We start from the raw sequence: 27,464 nt of genomic DNA on the forward strand, positions 1-27,464 counted from the left end.
AAACAAGTATGCATCCCAAGGACAAAGTCTTTAAGACAGATCCTGAGTAAATCTGGAGAGCTCAAAATGCAGACAGTGGAGCTCAGGTGCAGAGGAGACTTACCCCCCGGGGTCGGCAAGGAAGCAGAATGCTCACGGAGTCCGTTGCTCGCCGGCCTCAGGGGCTGTTGGGGGTCTTCTCTGGCTCCTATATTTGACACCATATAATTTCGACCTTGCAAATACAACAGCCCGGCCATTTTACCAGAAAAATGGGTTTGTTCTGTCTGGAATGGCAGAGGAGTTGCACTTCGGGGTATGCAGGCTGTGGCGAAACCGTGGGCAGGCAAGTCCGGAGACCAAAGGAGAGGAACACGGTAGAGAAAAGGCAGGGGGTTGGGCGGGGCTGGTCTGAGTGGCGGTCCACCGGGGGCAGCGGGCATTGGGGCTGGTGGCGCTTTCTCACTGGCTGGCTGGTACCAGGCCGGAAGGGCTTCCTCCTCCTGCCGGTCCGGTGGGGGGACGGAGGGCAGGTGGGTGCGGTGCCCACCGGCTGGAGGCTCCGTGTGGACCAAGCAGCTCAGGCTCCCACGGCTCGGGCCTGGGCTGAGCACATGGACGTCCGCCAGACCCGGAGGCTGTCCTGGAGGGACGGGGTGGGTCCGGCCCCTCCGCTGCCCACGGGGCGTCAGGGCAGGGGGGTGTGCGTCGCCGCAAGGCCTGCCCTTCCCGGTGGTGGCTCCGGCCTGGGGAGCGGGTGCCGGGGCGGAGCAGGGCGAGAGAATCCCACGGCTGCGCGTGGAAGTGCACGGACCAGGGCTCGGGGAGCGGTCTGCCAGCCTTCGGTGGGAGCGGCGCGTGGGTCTGGAAGCATCGCCAGCGCCCGGCCCCCGGGCTGCTGCTCCGGGGGCTCCTGTCGGGTGGACGCGTCCACCGTCGTGTATGGTTGTGATGTGTCACTCTCGGTGCCGGGCAGCGTTCCGCTGTGCAAGGCCACCATCCTGCTAGTACAGCGACTCCTCTTTGTGAGACCGTGGACGCCCGAGTGCCTGTTGTTCAGTGACAGGCGCTCTGCATGGCTCACTTTAATCCTCGCGTGGAGCAGACCTCAGCTGGGCCGGGATCTCAGGCCCTGCCTGGAGGCCCGGCTCCCTCTGCCCTGCACAGCTCGTTCATGCTCCTTTATCCGTTTTCCCAGCTTCTGTGTCTGAAAGGCTCTGCCCGTACCCGGCGTGGTCACTGCTACTCCGATCCCCCTTCAGGGGCAGGTGGGAGGATTGCCATCTGTCCCCTACGTAGGGGGTGGTGGACTCGCCAAGACCAGGGGGAACAGATGGGCTGTGGGACGTGCATCACGGAGCAGGGCCCAGGCCGCGCTGGGTGGCACAGAGCTGCCGCGGCCCCGCGGATGGTTCCAGAGCACGGCCTGCCCTTCGCTGGGCCGGCTGCTGCTCGGACTTTGCTGTACCCTCACTCCTCCTGCTCTGGCAGGGGTGGGCGGTCACTGACCTTGTTTTACCAAGAAGTTACTGGGGTTCAGGGCGAACGGAACTTGGTGCACCACGGGCTACTGCCCACCCTTGAGGAAATGAAGCCATCAGGGCAGAGCCCCCAGTGTGGTTGCCCACCCCCTGTCCCAAGTTCTGCTGGCTCCCGGTGACTCTGGCCTGCCCCATCCTGTCCTCTAGGGTTGCTGAGGAACCCGCGTGCTTGTGGGTGGCCAGGTCCCCCCTACTGCTCCAGGCAGCCCCCCAGATGGGAGCCTCTCTTGTGCAGCTTCTCTCCTGGGGCCCCTGCTCTGCCTTGCGGGGGAGGTTTCATGGGAGCCCGCTGGCCCTGACCATGACCCTCGAGGGCTCCTCCTCCTCTCAGGTTGAAACTCAAATGGAATTGCTATGACTGGCTGCCTGGAGGCCTAGCAGGGGCACCTAGCCAGGTGGCCCCTCTCTCCACCCAGGGGCTCAAGCCCGGTCCTACCTACCCTGTCAGGGCGTTGCCCCACAAGGACTCCCACCAGGGCCCTATGCTGGAAGCCAGTTCCTGCCATGTGGACACAGGAGCCTTCTGCAGGACCCCTCACCCCCACCCCAAGTGAATGACCAAGAACAGCTTCTGCAGGTAAGGGGGCTCCTTCAACTTTTGGGGAGGGACTTCCTGCACAGGGGACCCAGATGCGCACAGGGTGACAAGTCCTCACGCTCAGGCAGACCGCTGAGAACTTTAAATTGCTGTCATCTGCTTTATTGACAGGTAAATTGTTCAAAAATGTTCTCACGATTCAATAATTACAAAGACTCAGACTTACATTAAAAAAGTAAAAACCAGAACCCCCAGCAGGTGCCAGCCCCAGCAGAAGGCCCAGGGAGGTGGGCGGGCGGGCAGGTGCTGGGCGTGTGACACGCACAGGCAGGCCGTGGTGCCCACGTCACTCAGTGCCAACTCAAGGTAAGTGCACGTCTTAAACAGCGTCGCCAAGAACGTCGACCAGCGGGAGAGTGGGGAGAAGCCCGTCCTGGGCCAAAGACCAGCTGTCTGCTGGCCAGTTAACCATCAGCCTTTAATGGGACAGGCCACAAACCCGATCACTCAACACGTGAGCAAGGAAGGGTGAGAGTAAATACGCGGGCCGAGCCAATGTGCAGGAGTGTGTCGGGCGAGTCTACATGATGCATATGGGCACTAATCACAGGGCTCCATGCAGGGGCGGGGCGTCGGGGGTGCTGGCCTCCTCTCGCCCAGCAGGCCTCGGCCTGGATGCTGCTCGACGCTCCCCGGTTTTGCGGTGAGGCAGAAGCTGTGGAAGTGAGCTGACTTCACAGTAGTAGATACAGGTGACGCTTGACGGTTGTGACCGGGAATGGACTAACACACACAAGGGACCCAGGGCAGGTGTCACTCACCAGGGGCCTGTGTCCATGGCTACGAGGTCGGCGGAAGGTAGTCTGCAGCTGACTGTGATGGCTAAATGAATAAAAAGGCCACCAACTGACCTCCACTTTCCTGTCTTCACAATTCTAGTGACACTGGGAATGACACACAACTTCCTACTATTCTCCTAAGGTCCTAGGAAAGTTTCAGGAAATAGGGAACAGGCTCGTCACTGAGGCTGCGTTCCGAGCTACTTCCTCAGCAGGGCTGCGCTGGGCCCACTGGGTGTCTGCGGGGCCCCGTGCGCCTTCTCAGCTTGTTCTGGGCTGGGTGCTGGTCCTTCACGTGCAAACGGAACAGTGTTTCCTCACAGCTGTGCAGAAGAGTGGATCCGGTCTACCGCCACAGCCCATGCGGCGTGTAACTGATCATTACTATAATAAAGATTTTTATCTCCATATCTACAAATTGAGTCTATGTTTCCTCGGACAACACTGGAGAGTCAGCTCAGTCTTGGCACTGACAGTGGAGACCGCCCCCAGCTCCCGGGCCCCACGGTGGTGAGGCAGCAGGCTGGCGGTTTCAGGCGTCGGAGGCCGGCTGCTCCAGGCCTTCCAGGGGGAGCTGGCTCCTGTGCGGGGAGTTGGGGCTTGGGGGGCCACTGGGGTTGGAGCTGTTCGATGGAGTCGAGTGTTTGGTCGAATCCGAGTCGGGCTGTTAACACAAAGGAGGGGGTCGGCATAAGAACCAATCACCCTGGGCCTGTGGAGGCCGTGTGCCGCCCAGCCGGATGTGGCCATTTGTGGTGCCAAGATGTGGCAGCTGCTGTCCCCTTTCTTCTTAGGACAACACACCCTCTTTACCAGCGTGTCACACGGTCCTTAAGGTTGCTGGTAAGAGATCATAACCCCACAAGTAATTCAGTAATTACAGAGAATGAGGAACTCCACAGTGAAGAAACCAAGACGGTCTGAAGTCAGACAAGGCATACTTTCATGATAAACTTTCTCAACATGATAAAGAACGTCCATGAAAAACCCACAGCTCACTTCATACTAAATGGTGCCGGTCAAAAACTTCCCCCCCAAGGTGAGGAACAAGCAAGGATGCCTGCATTCACCACTGCCGTTCAACATTGTACTAGAAGTTCTCGCCAGAGCAATTAGGCAGGAAAAAGAAAAAGGCATCCAAGCTGGAAAGGAAGAAGTTAAGCCATCTCTGTTCACAGACAGAATCTACATACAGAAAATCCCGAAGAACTCACAACTCTCCCACCCAACCCAAACCAATTCAGCAAAGCTGCAGGGTACAAGATCAATACACAAAAAATCAGTTGTGTTTCTACACACCCGCAATGAACAATGTGAAAAGGGAATTAAGAAAACCATTATATTCAAAATAGCATCCAAAGCAGTAACACCTAACTACGAATAAACTTAAAGAGGTGAAAGATTTCTACACTGAAACCGTTGGCTACAAAATATTCCCAAAAATTAAAAGATGACCTAAATAAATGGAACAACATTCCACATTCATGGACAGGAAGACTGAACATCATTAAGATGGCAATACTCCCCCATAGTGATCCACAGATTCAGGGCAATCCCTGCTGAAATTCCAATGGCGCTCTCTCCTTTTTTCCAGAAATGGAAAAGCCAGTCCTCAAATTCATACGGAATTGCAAGGGGCCCAGAGTAGTCAATACTAAGGAAAAAATGGGAGGAATCACACTTCCCAAACTTCTTCAAAACGTAATACAACAGTAATGCACTGTGGTGTGTATTAGCACAGAGAACAGTGGAATAGAACTGAGAGTCTAGAAATAAATCTATCCAGCCACGGCAAACTGGTTTTTGACCAGGGTGCCAAGCCCATTCAATGAGGGAAAGAAAAGTCTCTACAACAAATAGTGCTGGATATTCACATATGAAAGGACGAAGCTGGACCCCCTACCTCCAACATACAGAAAATTAATTCAAAATAGATCGATGACCTAAATACAAAAGCTCAAAGCATAAAACTCTTAGAAGAAAACACTATTAAATCTTCAAGACTTTGGATTCAGCAATGAATTCTTAGGACCTCAAAAGCACAACCAACAAAACAAAACAAAAAATTGGGTATCACCAAAATTAGAAGTATCAAAGGACATTATCAAGAATGTGAAAACACAACCCACAGAATGGAAGAAAGTATTTAAAAATCATATAAGGGTCTAGTATCCAGATTACATAAAGAGTTCTCCAACCCCACAGTGAAAAGCCAACTCAATTTTTAAAAATGGGCAAAAGACTTGAACAGACCTTCCTCCAAAGGTATAGAAGTAACCAACAAGTACACAAAAAAGATGCTGACATCACTACTCATTAGGGAAATGCAAATTAAAACCACAATGAGGTAAAGTAACTTCATACCCACTAGGATGGCTTTTAAAAAACAAAACAAAACAAAACCAGGAAAGTAGCGACAAGGATGTGGAGAAATCTTAACTTTCATACGCTGCTGGTGGGAGTGTGAAATGGCATACAGTTGCTGTGGAAAACAATTTGATGGTTCCTCAAAAAGCTAAACATTTTCCACTGCTACGTAGGCACTTGCACGAATCCGTGTACACACACGTTCATATCTGCAGTATTTTTTTTTAATTTTTAATGTTTATTTTTGAAAGAGAGCATGAGTGGGGGAGGGGCAGAGAAAGGGAGATAGAATCCGATAGATTCTATCTGATAGATAGATAGATAGATAGAATAGATAGATAGATAGAATCAATGCCATGAAAGACAAAAAAAAAAAAAAAAAAAAAAAAGGCCAGACCCAGATTACAGACGGGACTACATATGCAACTTGTAATCCTTCACTGGGGCCTGGGTCTCAGCAAGCTGTAGGGGCCGTCACTGCGCCGGGAGGGTGCAGAGGGGCGATTTGAGCCCCGCGACCGGGGAGGGAGGAGGTACTGCGAGCCTGGGAGCCACGTGCAGAACTGGACCAGGGCTGTCGTGATGTTCCGACTTACTTTCTGCTGGTTCGGCCCCAAAACGTCAAACAGGGAAAAGCGGACTATGTAAAGGTCTATCCTTGCAACGTTTCTGGAGGTTTGAAAATTTTCAACATAGACAGTTTAGGGGAAAAAAGGAAAATAAGAGAAAAAAAACAAGACCTACCTCCAGAGCCATTAATCGTGGGCAATTTCAAGGGAGTTCTATGAAACCTTCCGGGAAAGAAATTCCATATATTATGGCCACTGAGAGTTACGGGCTTCCTCGGTGTTGAGGCCAGCACAGCTCTGAAACAAAGCTGGCCAAGCACACACACACAACATGAGAGCCACAGGTCAACTTTACCGATAGGCATAGTCAACCAAACGATCAGACTGAATCTGTTAGCGTACAAAATAAGAACACCACATCGTGACCGAGGAGGATTTAGCCTCAGAACACAAGGACGTCCGTTCTGACGTTAACAGGCTAGGGAGAGAACCACGAAGGTGGTCACTTTGGAAAACTCTGATAGAAGCATCTTGATTAATATCCATCATCCCTTCCTTGTTGACAAAGCAAACTCTTCCGAAGCTAGGAGGAGAAAACCACTTCTTTAGCCAAGTGAAAGATGCCCCCCACAAAGGACGGGCGGGGGCGGGGGAGGGTGAAGTCTTAGTGAGACGCGGGCAGGGGCACAGAGCCAGTGGTGTAGGAATCCAAACCTAGGCGCTCAGGAGCCCCGGCCAGTGCATGGAGAGAGGCAGCGCCCACCTCTTCGTTCCCACCATCTCTGCCCAGGGCCAGAGAGCCAAAATTCCAAGGCCATCGACCAAACACAAATGCCAATGAGAATGGAGCAAGGTGACTGGACACTGAACATTCCAAAGACGCCAGGAGTAACCACCAACTCCGTAATGGAAGATTACAGTCCATTCACGATGGCAACCAAACCTTCAAATTCTTTAAAAAAAAATTTTTTTTCAATGTTTATTTATTTTTGAGACAGAGACAGAGCATGAACGGGGGAGGGGCAGAGAGAGAGGGAGACACAGAATCGGAAGCAGGCTCCAGGCTCTGAGCCATCAGCCCAGAGCCCGACGCGGGGCTCGAACTCACGGACCGCGAGATCGTGACCTGAGCTGAAGTCAGACGCTTAACCGACTGAGCCACCCAGGCGCCCCCAAACCTTTAAATTCTTAAGAGTAAACTTACTAACCACAAACATGCATCGCCTGTAAGAGGGGAACCATTAACTGGAGAGATTCTCAATGTTCCCACACAGGAAAGGTCAAGATGGAGGGCATCCCCCAGATTAATCTATGAATTCACAACGTAATCCCAATGAAAAGCTCAACGCAAGCTTTACTTTTTTACTGTGGAGGCAACAGGCTGGTTTTAAAACTCCTTTGGAGTGGGGCGCCCGGCTGGCTCAGTCGGAAGAGCGTGCGACTCTTGATCCCGGGGTCGTGGGTTCAAGCCTCACGTTGGGTGCAGAGATTATGTAAGTGAATAAATTAAAAGAATATATTTGGAGGAAAAAACAGCTAAGAAATTGTTCTAACGGGGGAACAAAGAGATTTGCTCTGCCCAGTCTCCTGTTACAGGTGGTGCTGACAGAGGAAGAGAATCCAGTGGGTGCACTGGGGGACGGCCTGTCCATTAATAGAAACGTGTAAACAAAGGAATTTGACTATAATAAAGACATTTTGAGTTGGAGGGAAATCGGTGGCACGGGGCCAGCATGCCATCCACTTTCGAAAGAAATGAACTCAGGCCCTTGCCTACACATGCACGCAGCCATCGCACACACTCCCTCTCTGACGTTGTCGTGACGGCACGACAGCAGAGACCCCCCTGCCAGACTCCTGCAGGCACCACGAGAGAACGTTTATCCTAGGTGAGGCAGACTGGACTGCACGAGAATTCATCTGTGTTAAGACAGAACACCCTTAGAATCGAGGCACAATCGAAGGATTAGTGATACCGGCCAGAGTACTTGCAACAGGGAATATGGACGATGAGTGAAGAGCTTCTGGAAATCAGGACGAGGGGTGAAGGTGTGCAGGCGAGCCCCGGAGGAAGAAATGGCCAACGCACGTGTGGAAAGCCGTGACCTCAGTCAGTGAGAATGAGAAACGTGTGAACGGAGACCTAGACCTGCTGTCTTTGCCTGATCGGTGTGGCAGCCAGTGTGAGCACGCCCAGCCCCGGGGCCGTGTTTTCGGACAGCGACAGGGCAGGCTGTCCGGCTCCTGGCCTCCTACGGACAAGCTACTGAGGGCAGAGAGACCGGCGAGAGCCCCACGGCCCTCACTGCCATCTCCCACGGGAGCACCCTGGTGTGCACGCTCTGATCCCGAACGGCCATTAGAGGGCCAGGACAGAGAGAAGACCGACATGGAAGACGCAGAAGGCCACCTGTGCAGCTACCAGTATGCTACGTCCCAGTAAGACGACACAGAGAGGTCTAGAAGGAAGAAGTTGGCTGGACTTCTTACGGGAAGGCGTTCGTCTCTCGGTCACACGGCAGGGAGGCGCCGACTCGTCAGGGCCCAGGAGCCCACTGCCCCGCCACCCCGTGCCCGGGGCAGCCACCAGTGCCTGGCTCCCGAGGCCTTGGTCTGACGGAGGAACGTGCCGCTCAGGCCACTGCCCGGAGAGGGGAACCTCCATCTTTCTCCCGACGGGCTCAGGGTCCCGCAGCCGGTGCCGTCCTGCCCCCCTCCTCAGCACAGCCCCTGAGAAGTCGTCGGTGGGGAGCCCCCGAGGAGGTGACGAGCGCTCAGGCCGGCCTGTCACCAGGCTGCTCCTCCTCCTGTGCTCCCGCCCCGCTTCCCGAGCCCGCTGGGCCCCTGTGGCTGCGCCGGGTGGGGCGAAGCCTCCGTCACCACTGATTTGCCTCCAGGTGCGGAGATGCAGACACTCGGGGGGCGTCCCTGTAACGAGGCGAGTCTTACCTCTTTGTCAAAGTCCTGGTCGGGGTCGGACATACTCCTAAGGGGCACAGCCACTCCGGGCTCCGACCCACCTACGGAACGAGGACAGCCGTCATCTGGACTGAAAGCCTGGAGCTCCCCCACGCAGGCCCCCGCCCTTGGGCACCTCTGGTACCTGACGAGGGCCACGAGATGTAGGGCTTGTTCCTCGGGGGAGGCTGCCGGGACAGGCCGGGGGGAGCAGGGCCAGGCCTTTCCTCCTGGGAGGGGGGCACGGCGCTCTGGGTGGAGAGAACAGCAGTGAGCACGCTCGGGGGCGCCCTCGCCAGGGTGCAGGCAGACCGCAGGGGCGGAACCGCGGCCCAGCAGGTACGCCGGCCACAGAGCGTACAGACGCCGCCGGGATCCCGGGGACCCAGTGAGCAAAACGGAGGGTGGCGCCGGGCCAATGCCGAGCTAAGAACTGGGAATAGCTATTTTAGGCTGAGCCCAACCCCGTCTTGTGGTTTTAAATGAAAAACTATGCTACCTGCTCCTATCGAGACGTTCTTGAGAAATCATTTTTGATAGCTAGTTTCTCACGAAACGCTAGCAGCCCGAACCCGTGACAGACACCAAACGCGTGTAAACGCGCCAGCGTTCACACACACGCACGCACACACACGCAGCCCCTGGGGCGGCTGCAGGGCCAGTTGAGGGTGGGAACAGACCCATGTGCCAGGTGCCCCGGGTCTGCCGGGCACCAGGGCCGGGGCCGGTGACACAGGCAGGCGCGGATGTGGCTCCCTCGCCCGGCCCGCCCCGTCCGGCGAGCTCACCAGAGGCAAGTCCATGAGCACCTGCATCCCGTCGCCCGGGCCCATGTGGGCCACGTGGTTGAAGTTGGTCGGGTTGGAGATCATTTTGGACCTCAATTCTGGGTCTCTGAGCATCTCTCTGGGGAAAAAAAGTGTTTCTGGGGCTCAGAGACGTCAAAGTCCTCCTGGCTCCCCTCTTCCCGCCTCGGCGAGGCCGGGCCACGACCCAGCTCTTACCGCCGCTGCTGCAGCCGCTCCTCCTCCGGCACCTTGAACACAAACCGCCTCTTGCTCCTGGTCCGCAGCATCTGCTTCTTGCTGCCGTCGGATGTGTCGGGCACGTTGAGGACCGTTCCTGCGGGAACGCAGAACGCCGCCGCCGGTCACGCGTGGCCCTCGTGCTGCTGACACGCGGGGCCCCTCCTTCCCTCCGCGCGACACCTGCCGCGGGCGTCTTACCCGAGTTCTCGCTCTTGAAGTAGATCAAGCGGGGGGGCTCGCAGCTGAGCAGATTGAGGGTGCCCTCGGAGTTGAGCGGCCTTATCTGCGTCGGAAAGCGGAGAGGGGCGGTAGCCGCGGGCGCCGCCCGGGGGACGCCGGCCCCGCCCTGCCCCGCCCCGCCCCGCCCCGCCGCCTTACCCTGCGCAGGCCGATGGTCTGCACCCACTCCATGGTGCGCACGTCGAACACGTCCACGCCGTACTCGCTGTACACCGTGACGTGGGAGGGGCTGCAACCTAGCGCAGACGAGCGGGGCGGCGTGAGCGGGCGTGGGCCCCCGCGCCCTCCGCCGCCCCCGCGGCCCCCCACGGGCAGCGGCCGGGCCCCGACCCCCGCGACCTTCGGGGAGCGCCGAGGAGGCCCCGCCGCCCTCAGCGGTTGGGCTTAGGAGCGCTCCCGGTCCCGCTCTAGAACCATCCTTCCCTTCGGACTCGCGCGAACTCAACCGGATGTTTCAACGCTCTACCGTCACGTGTGTAACCGCACAGCTTTCTGCCACAGCACAGAGGCTGGAGGGGACTTGCTCACAAAGCTGGCTTTCGTACTTGGCTTTCCATACGGTTATTGCAAACACAGGGACTTGAGGCCCAGTGCGGCTGCTATTTAGGGAGGGGCGGAGCGCTCTCTTTTCTGAGGCAAGTTCTGTTAAGAGACACCGAGGACCCCGGTTTCCGAGTAAGCGTTTCAGGTCTCCAAACAGAACTGCTTCGCTCCGGGGCGACAGTCCCGCGCCCCCACGCACCCGGCTGACCCACCGGTCCCTCCGGGGAGGTCTGCACACGCCTGGCCGTGAGGACCCGCCTGCCGTGAACCCCGGAGGGGGCTCTTTCGCTAAGGGACAGGGACGCCCCGGGGGTCGTCCTGGTGACGGCAAGCCCGCCTAGGGCACGCAACATCACACACCGGTAAGCGTTGGCCCAGCTGCCGTTCGAAGCGGAGGGGACATTCCCCACGTTTAGAACTGTCGCGGGGAGAGGGAGCCGCGGCCGGGCTGCCAGGGACGGCGGGGCAGGCGGGAGGTACCCTGTCGTCACTCTGCCTCCCCCGAGTCCCCAGTGCCACCCTGCAGAAATGCACGGCTCGGTCTCTGTTCCCGGTCCCTCTGCCTTCCGGGGTGGAGGTGAACTCCTTCGTGTCACGCGACACTTGCCGAAGCTGAATTTTTAAAAGAGCTCTGCCGTGTGGCTGCCAATTCCCAACGGGCTACGTGGTCGGCCCTTCTCTTTCCAATGCAAAAAGGAAACCACAAAACAGGGTTTAGGAAGCAGGCAAGACGCTGGGACTCGCCGCCAGACCGTCTCAGAGGGGACAGGTCCGCAGACTTTGAGGTAACTTTCAGAGGACCACTCTCCACCCGCAGGCGTCTGGGGCAGCTCCTCTCACGGGGGAATATGTGGGGCCTCATTTGCAAGGAGCCAGGAAGAGACCTGTGTGTGTGACCTCTAGTGATAGACTGAAGTGCCCAATCTCAAGAGAAATTTAAATTAAAAAGTCAACACCAGGGGCGCCTGGGTGGCTCAGCTGGTTGAGCGTCCGACTCTTCATTTCGGCTCAGGTCACGATCCCACGGTTCGTGGGTCTGAGCCCTGAGTCGACAGCACAGAGCCTGCTTGGGGTTCTCTCTGCCCCTTCCATGCTCGCACTCCCTTTCACGCTCAAGATAAATCAATAAACTTTAAAAAAAGAAAGTCAACAGGAGGGGCATGGGCCTCGGAGACTGACCGGCCTCCATTTGAGCCCGGTTCTGCTCTGCGCCCTATGCAAGCTACCTCTCCTCTGTGGCCCTCAGCGTCCTCATTGGCAAGATGGGACAGACTGTGCCCTCCCTACGTGACAGGGGACAGGTGAGAACACCCAAGAATGCTCAGCTCAGGGCCTGGAACATAGAGGCAAGAGAGTTAGCTCTGCAGCCTGCACGTTATATACTTATTTTTGATCAACTCTAAAACTGATTCGGTGTCTATAATGTGCACGTGGGACAAAAAGGCCACAAAGGTGGAGTAAGACCTGGAAAGGGAAGAACAGGGGCACCAGGTGTCCATGCCAGTCACACAGCCAGGACTCCAAACTCCTCACGCTCAGTGACCTTTCTACAATAAACTGTTCAAAAACTTAGGATTCTAGGGGCGCCTGGTTGAGTGTCCGACTTTGGCTCAGGTCATAATCTCACAGTTTGTGAGTTCAAACCCCACGCTGGGCTCTGTGCTGACAGCTCAGAGCCTGGAGCCTGCTTTGGATTCTGTGTCTCCCTCTCTGCCTCTCCCCTGCTTGCAGTCTGCCTCTCTCTCTCTCTCCCAAAAACAAACAAATACCAACCTTAGGATTCTGAAGGAAAAGACTCTGGTTGGCAGGGATCCTACGTGGCTCTGGGGCCATTCCTATGCAGTCTCCCACGAGGAGGACGGGAGGCAGCAAGGAAGGGAACGGAGAAGTGTCAGGGCAACAGGCCTTGCCTCCTTCCCCGCTGGCCCTGGGCTGCCAGCACCTGCCTGCCTGTCTGCTGCACTGGCGCCCGTGGCTGGGGGCTAAGCAAGTCAGGAATCAGCCAGTGAGGCAGGAGAGCCAAAGGCTGGCACATCGATTGCCCCAAGGGCCTGACATCCTGGTTCCAGCACCCTTGGGTACACTGCCAGCTTGGCACGGCCATCAACCAGCCACCAAAAAAGGCTGTCCTTTTAGATAATTAAGTACCTGTGACCCCACCCCACCCCCACCAGCCCCAAATCCACGTGCACCCTGCGTCTAGTCTAATTACTCCCTGCTCTCTGTGCGACCCGCTGCTTGGACGACCCGGGTGACCAGGATACACGGAACAGGTGGGATCTGAGGCTGAGAGTCCAGCCTGAGCGATCGGACAGCGGCTGGGTGGGGTGTGGCCCTGTGGAACCCACTCCAGGTCCTTGCTCACCAGGCTCAGGCCTCAATGACTCGTGTCCAGGGACTGCGTTCCACAGAAAGCCACTGCAACCGAGCAAACACAGGAATGCAGCTCCTAGCACTTCCGGAAAACGTCCCTCCGGGAGCTTTACCGGACACTGGAGCTCAACTTTTTCTGGCTGCCAGAAACCTGTAACTTGTTTTTATTACCGTGTGAGCTTATAAACCATCCCTGTTGGGGTTCTCCGGCTGCGGGGCTCCCACGAGGCCCTGGCGTTCGGGGACAGAAAGGTGCCGTGGGCTGGAGGCCAGCTCGAGAGGCAAGCCCGCCTGCAGCCCGCCCGCCGGCCAGTCTGAGACACGGTGTCAGGACCACACCTTCTCCTGAAGAAACCCACGGAGCCCGCCGCTCCAGCGCCTGACTGCTCAGCTAAGGGAACCAAGAGACAGACCAAAGCGAAACAGGACACGTGCTCACTGTCGATGTGAAAAGCGGCAACAGAGATATGGCAACAGAAAACATATACATACTACAGGCAACAGGCGCCGCAGGCCACATGAGCTCCTGCATGCGTGACCTCCGGCCTTGCGGGTCCACGTACAGTCCCATGTGGCTGAAGCAAAGCAGGTACTCCTCGCTTTTGAGCTCCACAGCACAAAGGGCATCAAAAGACTGCTGTGAGAGGAACGTGAGCGAGGGGTCACTGGGATTTACCAGGGTTAGAGCCTGCCCGTCCCCCTGGGGGCTCAGCACACAGAACCCAGAAGGGTAGCCCACACAGAGCTTGTCTTTGATCGCGGCCATCCACTGCACGGGCCCGGGGGCCACCAGCTCATTGAACTTCCTGTGGAAAGGCCTAGTTCTCTGGACCTCATAGCAGAGGACCAGCCGCTTCACGGCCGCGAACAGGCAGGTGGAAGAGCTCTTCTTCAAGGTTGCAGTCGCTATGAGCTGGCAGCCTTTTGTTTCCGGAAGCTTGATGTCGACATTGCTCTCCGCCCCATCAAAGGCAGACCACGGACAGAGATGGACGTGGTGGTTGCGGCCGCAGAGGAGGACGGCGATTTTCTCTTTGGGAGCGAGCTCGATCTGGTACACTTTCTTGTAGTCGGCAACGCGGACGATCACTGCGGGGATGCAACGTCGGGTCTCAGAGCCGCTCGAGGGCATCGGCTCGAGGGTGCCAGGAACCTCCCCACCGCTCCCTTCCCCGCAGTCGGCATGGAGGGACGGCCCCATCATGCTCTAGAACGTGCCTCCACCCCCACCATACCTCACTGCCCTGCAGACGCCAGGGCAGCGCCCTCCTTGAGCAGCCCCCGGGGGCCACCATTCTAAGACCCCTGCCCTGCCCTGCCCGCCCCAGCACCAGGGCCCCGGCCTGGAGGTGGCGCTGGACGTCCTTCCAGCTCATCCCTGAGGCCAAGAACCCTCGGGTTGCATTTAGGGAACAAAGACTTGTCTTCGACCTCACTGGACCCTCAAGCTCTGCAAGCAGCTGCCAACCCCACCGGACCCAGAACATCGGGGGTATTGGATGTAGGACCTGCACTAAGGGCTCTCTGAGCAGAGCCCTGGATCTGGACCCCGAGGGACCGACGGGCCCCGGCAGGCCGGCAGCAGGTGACGCGCGTTCGCTCCGGGCTCGGCAGGAAGGGAACGCTGCCCACCCGGGAGCAGCCCCTCATTTCTAGGGGCGGTGCCCAGACCCTGGCCCAAGGCCCAGGCCAGTGCTGGTCTCCTTGTATTTCTGTCCCCGGACACAGGGCAGTGAGGAGGGGGGGACAGGAGATATTCTGCATTCTCCTGCCGGGCAGAACGAAATGTCAGAAATCTGAAGCAACAGAAGGGAAGTTCCTGTCAGGTCTCAGCACACGGAGGAATTCAGGAAACGTTCTTCCTTCTAGGAAGCTCCCCCACCCCCAGCTGCCTATGCAGTCCTCTCCTAGACGAGCTCGGTGAGGGCCGTGAGCAGCTCACCCCCGGCCCCTGGGGCTGCTCTCTGCCCCGCACTGCACTCTGCGCTCGGAGGCACTGGTGAACGTTCCACGGCTACTAACGTCTGTCTTATTTGTCGCAAACTGCTTTTCTCAGCTGTCCGCCCTTCCCTTCCTTTGCGCGCTTCCCACATCACCAAACACATCCCAGCCCTCGCGGGTTTCTGCCACGCCTCCCGCTCCCGTCTGCGCGAGCCCAGGACGGACAGGAGCCCCTGTGCACTCACCATCACGGGTCACCTCTATGACATAGAGCCCTTCTTCCAGGCCGACCACGATCCTGTCCCCATCTGTCAAGGCAGGAGAGGTAAAAACACAAAGTCAGCGCTACAGGCGCGCCATTCGCTTCTCAGAGCAGGTGCGGGACTACATTCGAACGGACGACGCGGCCGTGGCCTTCGTGTGCTGGCACGCTCAGGTCCGGCCCCGCAGCACCCCCCCGATGCGCTGCCGTCCGTGCTGGGAGAGCGCGGCCCCACGCGGCCCCCGGCACGCACCCACGACGGCGGCGCTCAGGACGGCCTTGATGAGAGGCAGCGTGCTGTCGTAGGCCTCCTGCGGGACGTGCACGATCTGGTTCCTCAAGCGGTTCTTGTGGAGGATCGACTGCAGTCCTTCTAGAATCCCAACCCACTTCCTCTTTTCGTTCTCATTTTCTGTCAGAATGAGCAGTGAGCTGGTCTTAGAAGGTGTCCCTAAGAGAGAGGCTGTCACCTTCATGACAGACAAAGAGAAGAGCCATAAGACAACCAAACCACAGCAAACAGACGCCCCCAGCCTGGCCCGGCCACCACCGCGCACCGGAGGTGGGCAGCAGGAGGGCGTGCTTCCCAGCACCGTGACTCGGGTGCCCGCGGAGGGTGTGAGGGGCTCTGCGGCTGGACACGGGCAGGGGCACAGCGATAAACAGGTACCCCGCGTCCCTTCCTTGTCAGGTTCCAGTTAACTCCACTCTTGCCAAAACCGTCATCTAGCTGTCCCATTTAAAAACTGATTTGTCGGGGCGGCTGGGGGGCTCAGTCCGTCGAGTGTCGGGCTGCAGCTGAGGTCATGATCTCGCAGTTTTTGTGTCACAAGTCCTAGCCCCGCAACGGGCTCTGTGCTGCCAGCTCAGGAGGGCCTGGAGCTCGTCTGGATTCTCTGTCTCCCTCTCTCTCTGCCCTGCCCCTACTCACACACGGTTTCTTTTTTCCTCAAAGATAAATAAAAACATCGAATAAAACAGAAACTGATTTCTTGAATGCCCTTGTTATAATTAAAAGCAGATTCTCAGAATGTGTACAGGAAAAACAGAATCTCCAACAGAAGTGCTTTGCCCAAACATGCCTCCCTGTGAGAATCCCCTGGGCAGCTGAAGCTCCTACAGAAGGATCACCTTGTAAGCAACGGTGGCAGCTTTCTGTGTTGTGCGTAAGAGGCAGTTTCTGAACTGAAAGGAGACTTAATGGAAGAGGCTTCCTGGATTCCATTTGGTGGTCAGCCAAACTTCTCCCGTATTTATCAAATATCCCCAATGTGGGTACCTGGGAGCTCAGTCGGTTAAGCGTCTGACTCTTGGTTTTGGCTCAGGTCCCGATTTAACAGTTTTGTGAGTTTGAGCCCCGCGTCAGGCTCCGTGCTGACAGTGTGGAGCCTGCTGGGGATTCTCTGTCTCCCTCTCTCTGCCCCTCCCCCACTCACGCGGTCTCTCTCTCTCTTTCAAAATAAGTAACTTAAAAAAAAAATCTTCAAAACAATCCCCAGTGGAGGGGTTGGGGGGATTCCTTCCCCATCCCACAATCTCTCAGAAGCTTCCTAATGGCGCACCGTCTAACGTAAACTCAGTGGGAGTGGGGGGGAGGGGCCTCTCCACCTCAGCCAACAACAGTGCTGAGAAACGTCTACTGGCTTCTTCCTGTTTCGCTCCAGGTAGTGGCCGCTGAGTCCCAGGAAGGAAAGCTGCGGCGGCACACTGCACCCGTGAAGGGCGACGTGGCGGCTCCCAGCGTCAGGCACGTCGTGACCGGAGTCACAGACATACACAGCGGCTGAGGTGCAGGACGGAAGGCAGTGCCAGTGAGGTGGGGGAGACGGCGCCTAGGAAGGAGGGACCCCAACACGAGGGAAGGAGTCAGGGGGGCAGGAGGTAGAGGAAGAGGAGGTCCACCCTGGACCGGCTAGCCCCTTGCTATGGCACATCGAAATGCTCCGAAAGAGAACTGTTATTTTAACCACGGGGGTTCTTTCTTACGATTAGTAAACCATCTCTAAGAAACAGAAAAAAAGCATACCCTGAATATACACGGGACATCTCGGCGAGAAGCATGTATGACATCTGAGGCCAGGACCGAGCTCACCGAGAACTCCTCGTCCCTGGTAAGAAACAGAACACCCGGAATATCAGAAAGAAATGTGCACGCGGGCCGGTCCTCCGCCCCGCTTATGGGAAAGGATACAGAACGTGAGGCGGGCCCCTTGCCTCCACCTGGGTAAGAAAGCACGCTGACAAAGCCAACAGATGACTCAAGGACCCTGCACGCGTTTCAGTGGTTAGGGACGTGGGAGAACAGAAGCTCCTTCCCTGGGTCACACCGTTCTCATCTGTGTCAGATGCCTCCAGTCACAGACACGTCACCGAACTGGCCCCTACTTGGCTACAATCAGGTGGCCGCTTGGTGATGGCCCCTAAGGAAGGGGGTGCAATGTGCCCAAGTGACTGCGGGAGGCCCGTGTCCGATACCCTCCGAGTCCCGGGCTCCACACCTAACACCAAGTCCCCGTGCCGCCTGCCAGCCAGCGGCCTCTTCGTCACGAGGCTGGGGCCCATCGGAGCCCAGTGACGGATGTGCAGTGGGGGCTGCCACGGAGGTGATCCCGCTACGCTTCTGTCCCTGAAGCCGTCGTCAGGGCACCTGCCGCAGCCCGCTGTCCCCAAGAACAGCTGGGGACAGAGGTGCCGGGCCCTAGCCCAGGGTGGGTGCCAACGGGCAGAGGGGACTCCGGGCCCTGGGCTGAGCACGTCCCTTGTGCTGACTCCGCCCCGCCGGCCTCCCAGGTCTGATGCCAGGAGGGCCCGTGATGAGATGAGGTGTAGGAGAGGGTGTCGTGCGGCAAAGCCCAGGGCTCTAGATCGCTGTCACAAAGGGTACTCTCGGGTTCTGACACCTTAGGCTGCACAGTGTGTCTCTGGGGTATGTTCTCCCTGCTCTTGGGACGTGTCATTTTCTTATGTTTTACAAATGCCTACCTGGCAAACCGTAGTGTGCAAAAATACCCAGGCTGCTACAGCACGCACTCTACATGCATACAACGTGCACGGATGCGAAGGTGTGACGGGGTTAAAGATCACCAAGCAGCACAGTAAGTCGGAACTCACACGCTAGGACAGACCACACAGAACACGCACCTGAGGTCCAGGACCTGGCTGGCGACAACGCCAGGCTGGGTGGATTTTCCTTCAGGCAGGTCGTAGAGGAAGAGCTTGCAGTCACAGACCACCGCATAAGCCCGCTGCCACCCCTTCTTCACCCCGGTAGGCTTTGGGACCTACAGGGAACAGTGGCCACATTCCAGTCCACGCAGCGGAGGCCGCGGCCCCGGGAGACGTCCCGCCCGTGGTTTCCTTCCAGCTGCTGAACGGCTGGCCCGCTCCTCCGGGGACAGCCCCCTCTCGCCCTTCCCAGGCTGGTGCCAGGGCCGGGTCCGGGCCCGGGCAGACTCAAGGCACTACTGGGGAGGGATCCACACGTGATACAAGGTGATGCACGGGCCAAGGCGGACGAGTCAGCAGACAGGCGTGTTCACAGCACACACAGCTGCGAGGCTGCGGCCGGAGGCTGTCCGGACACAGTGGTTTTCAGGCGGCACTTGGCCACGGAGCCCTGTCTTTAAATGCACGGCCTAGAAGGCGGGGACAAGGGGCTCTGGCAGACGGAGATGTTTCTGTGGGGTCCTCGGAACCCGGGCCCCAGTGCCTTAGCGCCCAGGAGGGGAGGCCTCCCAGGAGCAGCGCGACAGTCACTTCACAAAGCAACCAAGGACAGCCCTCGGGAGCAGTGGGGTGTGGCTCTCGTGTCATGGCGCCCGAGGCCAGGAGAGCTGAGGTGGCGGAACCCGGGTCTCCACGCGTCCTACCTTGACGTAGCCCTTGTAGGCCGTCCCTATGCCTCTCTGCATGTCCACACCGAGCGGCCGCTTGGACTGCTCAGGAGGGATAGGGCACACCTGGGGAGCGCTGTCTCTGCAGGCCACGTGGCAAGCGAAGGAGCACACTGGAAAAGCGGGGGGGGGGGGGGGGGGGGGCACGGCTGTCAGAGCCCGCCTCCTCCGGGGCAGGACGAGGCTCAGTGATCACCTCCCCGAGTCGCAGGAAGGGTCCAGACACCCAGCGCAGCCAGCACATTCTGGAACACAGGCCCCACAGAGCCCCGGGACTCTGGCACCAAGCAGCTCTCCGGCAAGCTGGCGGGGCCCTCACGGGGAGGCGAGGGCTGGCGTTGGGGGCGCGGCCGCAGAGCCACACTGCTCTCCCGGGAAGCCGCGCCTCGCTGCCACAGGCGTGTGACAGGGCATTGGCTTCAAGGACACACAGGTGTCCTGGCAGCCGATCAAAAGGCCTGCCAGTAACAAAGGGAAAGGCTGCTGCTACCAGGTAGAACACAAAGCTGTTTTGCAGAGCACCCCCCGCCCAGCTGCTGTCGCTTGTGTGACTCCGGCAGGCGGCTCATCTGTGAGACGGGTGATCAAATGCCCTGAACGTGTCTTGCTGCCCAATGCGAGTGCAGCGCCCGGCCCCGGGCGGGAGCGCAGCAGGGGAGACACAAAATACCGGCTTATCCTCAGACGCCATAATAATGGAGAAGCTTAAAGTCCTGTTTACTCTCTGCTCTTCCTGATTTTCCAGGACCCTGCATGTTTCGTATTATGGCAAACAATACTCGGCTCTCCCAGTGCAGTGAGGACCCCTTCTGAGTGTTCACAAAGCTACAGAGAGAGGACCCGCCCTCGACTGGCTCACAAATAGGCTTCCCTTCAGCTGCACCAGACCTTGGAGTAATTCCCTCCCGGGACAGGCCCCACCCCACCCCACCCCACCCCACCCCACCCCACCCCCGCCCCCCAGCCCTGGCCTTGCCTCAAGGCGCAGGGCCCACACTCACCCTCGCAGGCGTAGCCCTGGCGGACCAGCCCCACCATCAGGGAGGTGCAGTGGCTGCACTGTGTGGGGCTGGAGAAGGACTTGATGCTGAACTGGTGAGCTTTTGGCTGGAGGAAGAATATCGAGAAGGTGAGACCCAGGCTCTGAGCAGAGACCATCTGTTTATGGTCAAGTTTATAAACTCGGCCATGGCCTTGAAAGGTCGAAAAGGTGCAGTTTCACTTTGAGACGTACGTGCTAACCAGAGAGGAGTGCTTAACACCCGTCTACAGAGCTGGAGCCTGAAAATAAGTCAACGCGTTTCCTTCCGTGAGCTTTGGTCTTGCTACCAAAACACCACAGGGGGATGGGTAGGGCCGCTGTGGTACCATGGCTGCCACTGACTCTGGAGCAAGCTCCGTGCCTCCTGGAGGCCCCTGAGGGGGGGGGGGGGGGGGGACCGCCCCCACAGCTGCCCTTGCACATGAGACCGAAAAGACAAGCAAGGAATGGACGGCAGCCCTGTTCTGGAGAGCAAAGGCCTGGACAGACCCCCGTCCCGTTGGGAGGACAGACACGAGGACACAATCACGGGAGGCTGAGCAGAGGAACAAGCCGCAGACACGAAGGACGGTGAGTCTACACAGCTCCGACACAGCAAAACGAAAGGACTGTTACTCGGGGACGCAAATACTATAAAACCATTTGTAAGAAGCAAGGGAGCAGTGAACACGAGATGCAGACAGCAGTCCACCTGACCCGACTGTGCAAGAAGCTAGGTCCACAGCCCAACAAAATCAAGGTCTTGGGGGCGCCTGGGTGGCGCAGTCGGTTGAGCGTCCGACTTCAGCCAGGTCACGATCTCGCGGTCCGTGAGTTCGAGCCCCGCGTCGGGCTCTGGGCTGATGGCTCGGAGCCTGGAGCCTGTTTCTGATTCTGTGTCTCCCTCTCTCTCTCTCTGCCTCTCCCCTGTTCATGCTCTGTCTCTCTCTGTCCCAAAAATAAATAAAAACGTTGAAAAAAAAATTAAAAAAAAAAAAAAAAAATCAAGGTCTTGTCCCTAGCTGGCACGGCTGCCTACGGTTGAGGCCATGTCTGTGTGAAAAGGAAAACAAAATGCATCTAAATGTGTGAAGCCAAACGCTAAGCCTGGAAACACAACTGGAGCTCTGGGGTCAGTGCCGGACCTTCTGCGCTGGCGCCTGGCTCTCCAGATGTGCTTCTGGAAAAGACAGGTGAGAAACCTGCACATTTGGTGCAGCCCCCCTACTCTGGGGACACACCTTCCCACGAGCCACAGGGTTCTCTACTGCCGGAAGTGCAGACAGGTAAGCGGAAGTAAGTTTGCAGAAGGAACACAGTAGATACATAACACAGAGTGGTCACCATCAGAGAAGGGAACGTGATCCAGAAAATGAAGGAAAACGAGAGGAGTTCTGAAATTTCCCAATTAGAATGTGACGACTTGTCATTGATTTAATTAAGGAAACACAGGGTCCAGACACTTCCTGGGCCACACGCTGTTCACAGCAAACCATTAACAGGACACAAGGGTCTCACCGTGTCTGTAAAACCAATGAGCCTATCTTATTCATACAGTTACCTTCTAAAATAGAGAAGGCGCCACGGGTAAAAGCAAGGGCCCTACCTTTGGTCCAGCCAGAGCGAGGGGCTGCGTGGTGGGCAGCGGCACGGTGGGCGGCCTCTGTGGGGCCCGAGCCATGTCCTGGGGACAAGCAGGCACAGGTGAGCATCCTCTTAGCTCAGTACTGCTCTAACATGTCAGACCCTGCTTGGGATTCATTTCTCCCTCGAACTGATTAATAATGAACTGCATTTTTAATTTACTACATTGTTGAGACATCTGTCTGCGCTCATGCAGCCGATGCACGGGCAGTCCCTCGACATACAAGTCAGGCCCAGCAGCTGGCGATGGGATCTGGCTACGAGGTGTGAGGCAGGACCAGGGGGGCCACCTTGGCATGAGGGCAGCCTCTGTTCTCCGAGGGCAGCATGTGGCACACGGGCATGGGGGTGGTGGGTCCCGAGGTTCTCGCAGGGTAGTATATGGTATGACACTGCTTACTTCTTGCTGCTCTGTGGTTGCAGCCACAGACACCGACGGGGACACCTCTGGCTTCGGGGCTTGTGTTTCCTGCTCCCCAGTGGAGCTGCTCTGTGAAAATAAAGGCAAAGAAACAGTGGGAAGGAGAGAACTGCAGAAGTCACACTCTGATTCCGTGGTCTATGTTTAGAGAGTGTTCCACCGGGGACCCAAGGTCCTGGCCCCGGCTCTGGCTCCCATCTGACCCCACCTCACTCACAGCCAGCCTGCCTTCCCTGAGGACCACTACCTATGGCATTCTAAGACCAGAGTGATGACTGTGGGGTCTGTCAAGTCACAGCTGTTACCGAAGGCCAGAAGCTCCAAGCCTCCCCCTCCAGCCAAAGCCCTTGCTCACATTCTCCCCACGGCCCTGTGTAAGGGGCAGAAACTGGAAACCACCAAGCCACTGTTGTCATTCAGAAATGATTTCATCAGTACCTGGTATCGTTGAGATAAAGGAGTCAAATGTTTTCGACCTCATTTCAGGGATCAAGAAGAAATTCTGAGATCAATCGGGGTCTGTGGGCCTATGGCCAGAAGCAAGAATTTCCCTGAAAGCCTTATGACACGGGGAAGCAATGTTTTGTTCTAAGCACTCAAGATTCCCAAATTAATTTCAGTTTGAAATCGAAGCTAAAGCTTTGAATCTAATTTGAAGCTATTCTAAAACCACTTAAAAATGACCTTATTTGGGGGCCCCTGGGTGGCTCAGTCGGTGAAGCACCCAACTTCAGCTCAGGTCATGATCTCATGGTTCGTGAATTCAAGCCCTGCATCAGGCTCTGTGCTGACAGCTGTCTCTCTCTCTCTCTCAAAAATAAATAAACATTAAAAAAAAAATTTTTTTTAATGACCTCATTTGGAGTGTTATTATTTCCTGATGAAAGGCTATTGCTATTTAAACAGACACACATAAACCATGCGTGTGTGCAGTGAGCGGGAGCAAGCGCTGGGACACAGAAGTAGCTGGGCTAGGTTCCTACAGGGGCCGTTTGCAGCTGTTACCCTGTGTTCCACACTGAAATCCCAATCAAGCAAATCAGAGAAACGCTTTCCAAAAGTTGTAATTAACAAGGTTCCTGTAGAAGGAGCCAAATTCAGCTGGGAAGGTAGCACAGCACATAAACACCGCAGTTTGTGAATTTGTTAATTTCACAAGGGAAATGCTCTACCAATTAGCTAATTATCAAAGCTACAACAGTAAGCAAATTTCTCCCATAAATACGGTATGTTACACGCATTAGCGTTCCATCTCTCCATGAACGAGGAGCAAGAGAATATTAAGAAACCTGACTGGTTTCACTTGGTTGGTCCAAGGATGGGAATTAAGGGCAAGGAGTCGTCCAAGACTGAGGGCTGCTAGGGACACAGGGAGGGCGTGGGGGCCAGCCTCAGCAGCGACTGCTGCTTCCCAAGAGGCTAGCAGAGAAGATGTGGGGGAGGCAGCGTCGTTGATGGTGACAGAAGCGAGGAACAGAACCGTCACTCCCCAACCAATGAAAACTTGCAGAAAAATACAGTGATTCCATCACTGTGGCCAATCGTTCTAATAGTTAACAACATGTTTAATAGGGAGAAAGCAGGGTAGAAGCTTCTAAAAGACGATTCTCAGGTCTGGAAACACCTCCTGACAAACCCAGACTCTGACCAAGGATTTGCTACTTAAACCACAGAGGTAAGGAGGGACTGAGACCAAACACGAAGACGGCAGGAGTGCTGACTCCCCGGACACGGTACCAAGATTACGGCCTCCATCTAGCTCCGTGACAAAACCTCCCGGCTGGCTGTCTACAGTGGCGCCGAGTTCGGGCTGAAACCACCTGCCCCAGGGATCGCTACTCTTGCTCCGATTCTGTGTCTAACGCCGCTCTCCTGGCCGCCTCCATCCCGTTAACAACGGCAGCCCTCGGGTTGCCGCGATGTGTCTAGCGCTCCAGCAGTGAGAGAGGGACGAGACTTACGAAGCAGGACGTTTCTGAAAGAACCGCCGTGTGAGGACCAGGTAAATCTATCTGCTGCTTAAAACTCAGGCCTTCAGGGAAGAGACGAGCATCACCAACTTGACAAGAAACCATTCTGACAGGTGAACATGAGCAGGTGTGAGCCAGAGCAGCAGGACCCACGCAAACCTACTTGATTCTGTAAGAACCGCTGCCAGGCACGGGCTGCTGGCCTTCGCCAACCCGTGGGCACAAGGCTGCTGGCGGACGGACATCCGGCAGCCTTCCCGACGGCTCGACGCTTACGAAGGGGCGGGGCGGGGCCTGGCAAACGCCACCTCCGCCTGACGCCGAAAGCATCACGAAGCCTACACACTCGGGACGTCCACATCCCGTGCGGCATCCCTGCCACAATGTCCAACCCACGTCAAATCAGCCATCAGACAAATCCGGAGCGTAGGACACTCAGTGAGACGACTGGTACAGATACCACAAAAATACCCATGTTATAAAGGGTGGGGGTGGGGGTCGGGGTGGGGGAGAAACTGGGACACTGTTCCAGATCAAAGACTAAATGCGACTTAGGAGCTCTGCTTGGACCCTGACAAGGGGAGGCAAACCAGCCGTAAAGGACACTCAGGGACAAGGGACATGTAAAACATGCGTGCTCTACTACAGCATCAGTGCAAAGGTCTCGTGCAGGACAATGACATTATGGTTGTGTTAGGAGAACATCCTTCATCTTAGGAAACAAACACTGGTGCGTTAGGAGAAAATGGCAGGGAGAGATACCTATGTGTTTACTATAGTATTCTTTCAACTTGCCCGCAGGCTTAACGTTTTCTTAAAAAAAAAAAATGATGGAAATCAATGAAAACGACAACATGCCATCAGAAGTCCCATTAATGAGATTTGTTTTCGCTATTTTTACTTTCTGGCTTACTTCAAGGGTTGCTAGCAAGGGTCCACCTCTATCGTCTGGAGAGAAGCGGTAAAGAAAGCACTGGGTCCGCGGGCAGCGCACAAAGGGAGAGATGGGACTCACTCGGAATGGCTCCCTCGGGCCGCCCCGCCTACCCGGTGCGGGTCGCTGAGCAGGGGCGGGCCACGGCAACAATTCTCCCCAACCACCCGTCCGCCCACCCCACGGGGGCCACCGGAGACCAAACCGGAGGGCCATACAGAAGTCACTGAAGTGGTAATGAGACTGGCTTAGTCTTCATTTGCGGCACGGTGGGAATGTGTATTTAGAAACCCGCCTGAGGGGTGCCTGGGTGGCTTAGTAGGTTAAGTGAACGACTTTGGCTCAGGTCATGATCTCACGAGGGTTCGAGCCCCTGTGCTGACAGCTCAGAGTCTGGCGCCTGCTTCGGATTCTGTGTCTCCCTCTCTCTCTGCCCCTCCCCCACTCACGCTCTGTCTCCATCTCAAAAATAAACATTAAAAAAAAAGTTTTTTTAATTAAAAAAAAAAAAATAAAAACCCGTCTGAGATGCTCACCACACAGCCAGAAGCCAGTGCCGATTCTTCCCTGAAGATGCTGAGCACTTTCTTAGCTTCCACTTAAGTCTGGGGAAGCATCTCTGCGAGCATTTCCGGTACCTTAAATGTCTCTAACCTCACCCATTTGACACCCTGGGTCACTCCTAGGTCAGCACGACAGAGAAAACTGTCAGGTGTCAATTTACTAGTGTGTTTGTGGCCCCACCGGTGGTCAGAGCATGTCTTACCAACTCTAACTTATCATAAATTCATTTGTCACTTTTTAGAATAACTACTTACTCTAAATGTCAGATCGTGTCCAAGAGGTGCAGTGTTGAAATACTCAAAAATAGAATCCTGAAAATCTGGAAGTTTCAATCCTATAAAAAAGAAACAGACTAGTCAAGGCAAATTTAAAAGACCATCTGTGCTCCCATGGGGAGACTCAGCACCATCAAGATGTCAATTCTCCTTAACCTAACGAATAAATCTGATGTGATTCTAGTTAAGTTCATTTGGAGAGTGTCTCAAAAGTCCTTAAAAAAAGGGGTTGGGGGAGGAGATCTACCAGATACTAAATCAGATTTACTGAAACCTCTTTCATCACAATCCAGTGGTTCCTGCCAGTGAACAGTGAACAGGGCAGGAAATCCAGAAACAGACTCAAGTGCCCATGGTGACCTCATGTGGTAAGAGTCACATACAAAATCGGTAGGGAGAGGAACTTCTCAACAACTGGTATTAGACGACCAGCCACAGGAAAAAGATAAAACTAAAAACTAGATCCACAACTCAAAATGCACATCAGAGTAAATTTCAAATGGACCAGTAATCCACATTTAAAAAATTAAACCTGTATACAAGTATTAGAAAATATGAGTGAATTATTTGAGTACCTGGGGACTCAGAAATATTCCCCTGTAACTGAAAAAAGGGAAAAAAAATGACAAATGTGATGCACAAAAAACAAAACAAAACAAAAAAAACACCCCAAAAAACCTTATGCTTGGTAAAAAATACAAGCAAAATAAGAATGACAGAAGACAAACTGGGAAAATATTTGCAACTTTCATCACAAACAAAAGGCTCTATATATTCTATTCTCCATCTACAAAAAGTTTCTAGAAAAAAAACTTACTCTGAATTTTAAAAAGTGAGCAAAAGATACAAATACATAAAAATCACAGAATAAGAAAATCTCAAGGCGCGTGGGTGGCCCAGGCAGTTAAGCGTCCAACCCTTGATTTCAGCTCAGGTCATGACCTTGCGCTTTGTGGGACTGAGCCCCGAGTTGGGCTCTGCGCTGACAGTGCAGAGCCTGCTTGGGATTCTCTCTCTCCTTCTCTCTCTGCCCCTCCCCTGCTCACAAGTAAGCATTAAAGAAAAAAAGAGAAGAAACACAAATAGCCCTTAAACATACAAAAGGTGCTCAATCTTGCTCGTAAGAGGGACGCAAGCGCAATCTGTATTCTAATGCTCCTTCCCACCTGTTCGCTGTGTGCTCACACTGTGTGCACGTGGCTGTGGGGCAGCAGCCGTCGCCTGCGCGCGGGCAGGGACACACGTGCACAAGCCTCTGGGCGGCCGAGGTCACCGCCAGCATCAGCGCAAGCATGCTTACTCCTTAACCGGCACTCCCATTTCCAAAAATCTACCCCCACGTACCCCACAGGAACAGGACATGTTACCCACACACGGCTACTCCTTACAGCACCTGCTGTGACAGCGAGGGAACAGCCCGACCCCCGTCCGTAGCCCCCAGCAGGATGTGGTGCCGCCGGGACGGGACCGGGCCACCTCTCATGCCGTGGCCCTACCCACTCACAGATCGGAGGCCCCAGCAGGCTGCCTCATATGATCAGGGGGACACGGATGGGTGACTCTA

At 55.8% G+C, this 27,464-nt stretch overlaps 1 protein-coding gene across 1 annotated transcript in view; it reads right to left on the minus strand.

The window, feature by feature from the left end:
- Window positions 1-2,204: 2,204 nt before the first annotated feature.
- CDC42BPB (CDC42 binding protein kinase beta) overlaps window positions 2,205-27,464 on the minus strand; it is a 101,757-nt gene continuing 76,497 nt past the window's right edge. The window contains exons 21-37 of the mRNA XM_047861635.1: window positions 25,880-25,959; window positions 22,137-22,226; window positions 21,699-21,776; window positions 20,073-20,178; window positions 19,048-19,184; window positions 18,320-18,459; window positions 17,205-17,286; window positions 15,432-15,648; window positions 15,162-15,224; window positions 13,468-14,064; window positions 10,198-10,295; window positions 10,018-10,102; window positions 9,796-9,913; window positions 9,580-9,697; window positions 8,937-9,042; window positions 8,783-8,853; window positions 2,205-3,561 (exon numbers count right to left, since the gene is read on the minus strand). Of these exons, the coding sequence (XP_047717591.1) occupies window positions 3,430-3,561; window positions 8,783-8,853; window positions 8,937-9,042; window positions 9,580-9,697; window positions 9,796-9,913; window positions 10,018-10,102; window positions 10,198-10,295; window positions 13,468-14,064; window positions 15,162-15,224; window positions 15,432-15,648; window positions 17,205-17,286; window positions 18,320-18,459; window positions 19,048-19,184; window positions 20,073-20,178; window positions 21,699-21,776; window positions 22,137-22,226; window positions 25,880-25,959 (2,318 nt within the window). The 3' untranslated portion in view covers window positions 2,205-3,429. The remainder of the gene's footprint in view (window positions 3,562-8,782; window positions 8,854-8,936; window positions 9,043-9,579; window positions 9,698-9,795; window positions 9,914-10,017; window positions 10,103-10,197; window positions 10,296-13,467; window positions 14,065-15,161; window positions 15,225-15,431; window positions 15,649-17,204; window positions 17,287-18,319; window positions 18,460-19,047; window positions 19,185-20,072; window positions 20,179-21,698; window positions 21,777-22,136; window positions 22,227-25,879; window positions 25,960-27,464) is intronic.

Source organism: Prionailurus viverrinus, chromosome B3, assembly GCF_022837055.1.
Source record: "Prionailurus viverrinus isolate Anna chromosome B3, UM_Priviv_1.0, whole genome shotgun sequence".
Classification (NCBI taxonomy): Eukaryota; Metazoa; Chordata; class Mammalia; order Carnivora; family Felidae; genus Prionailurus; species Prionailurus viverrinus.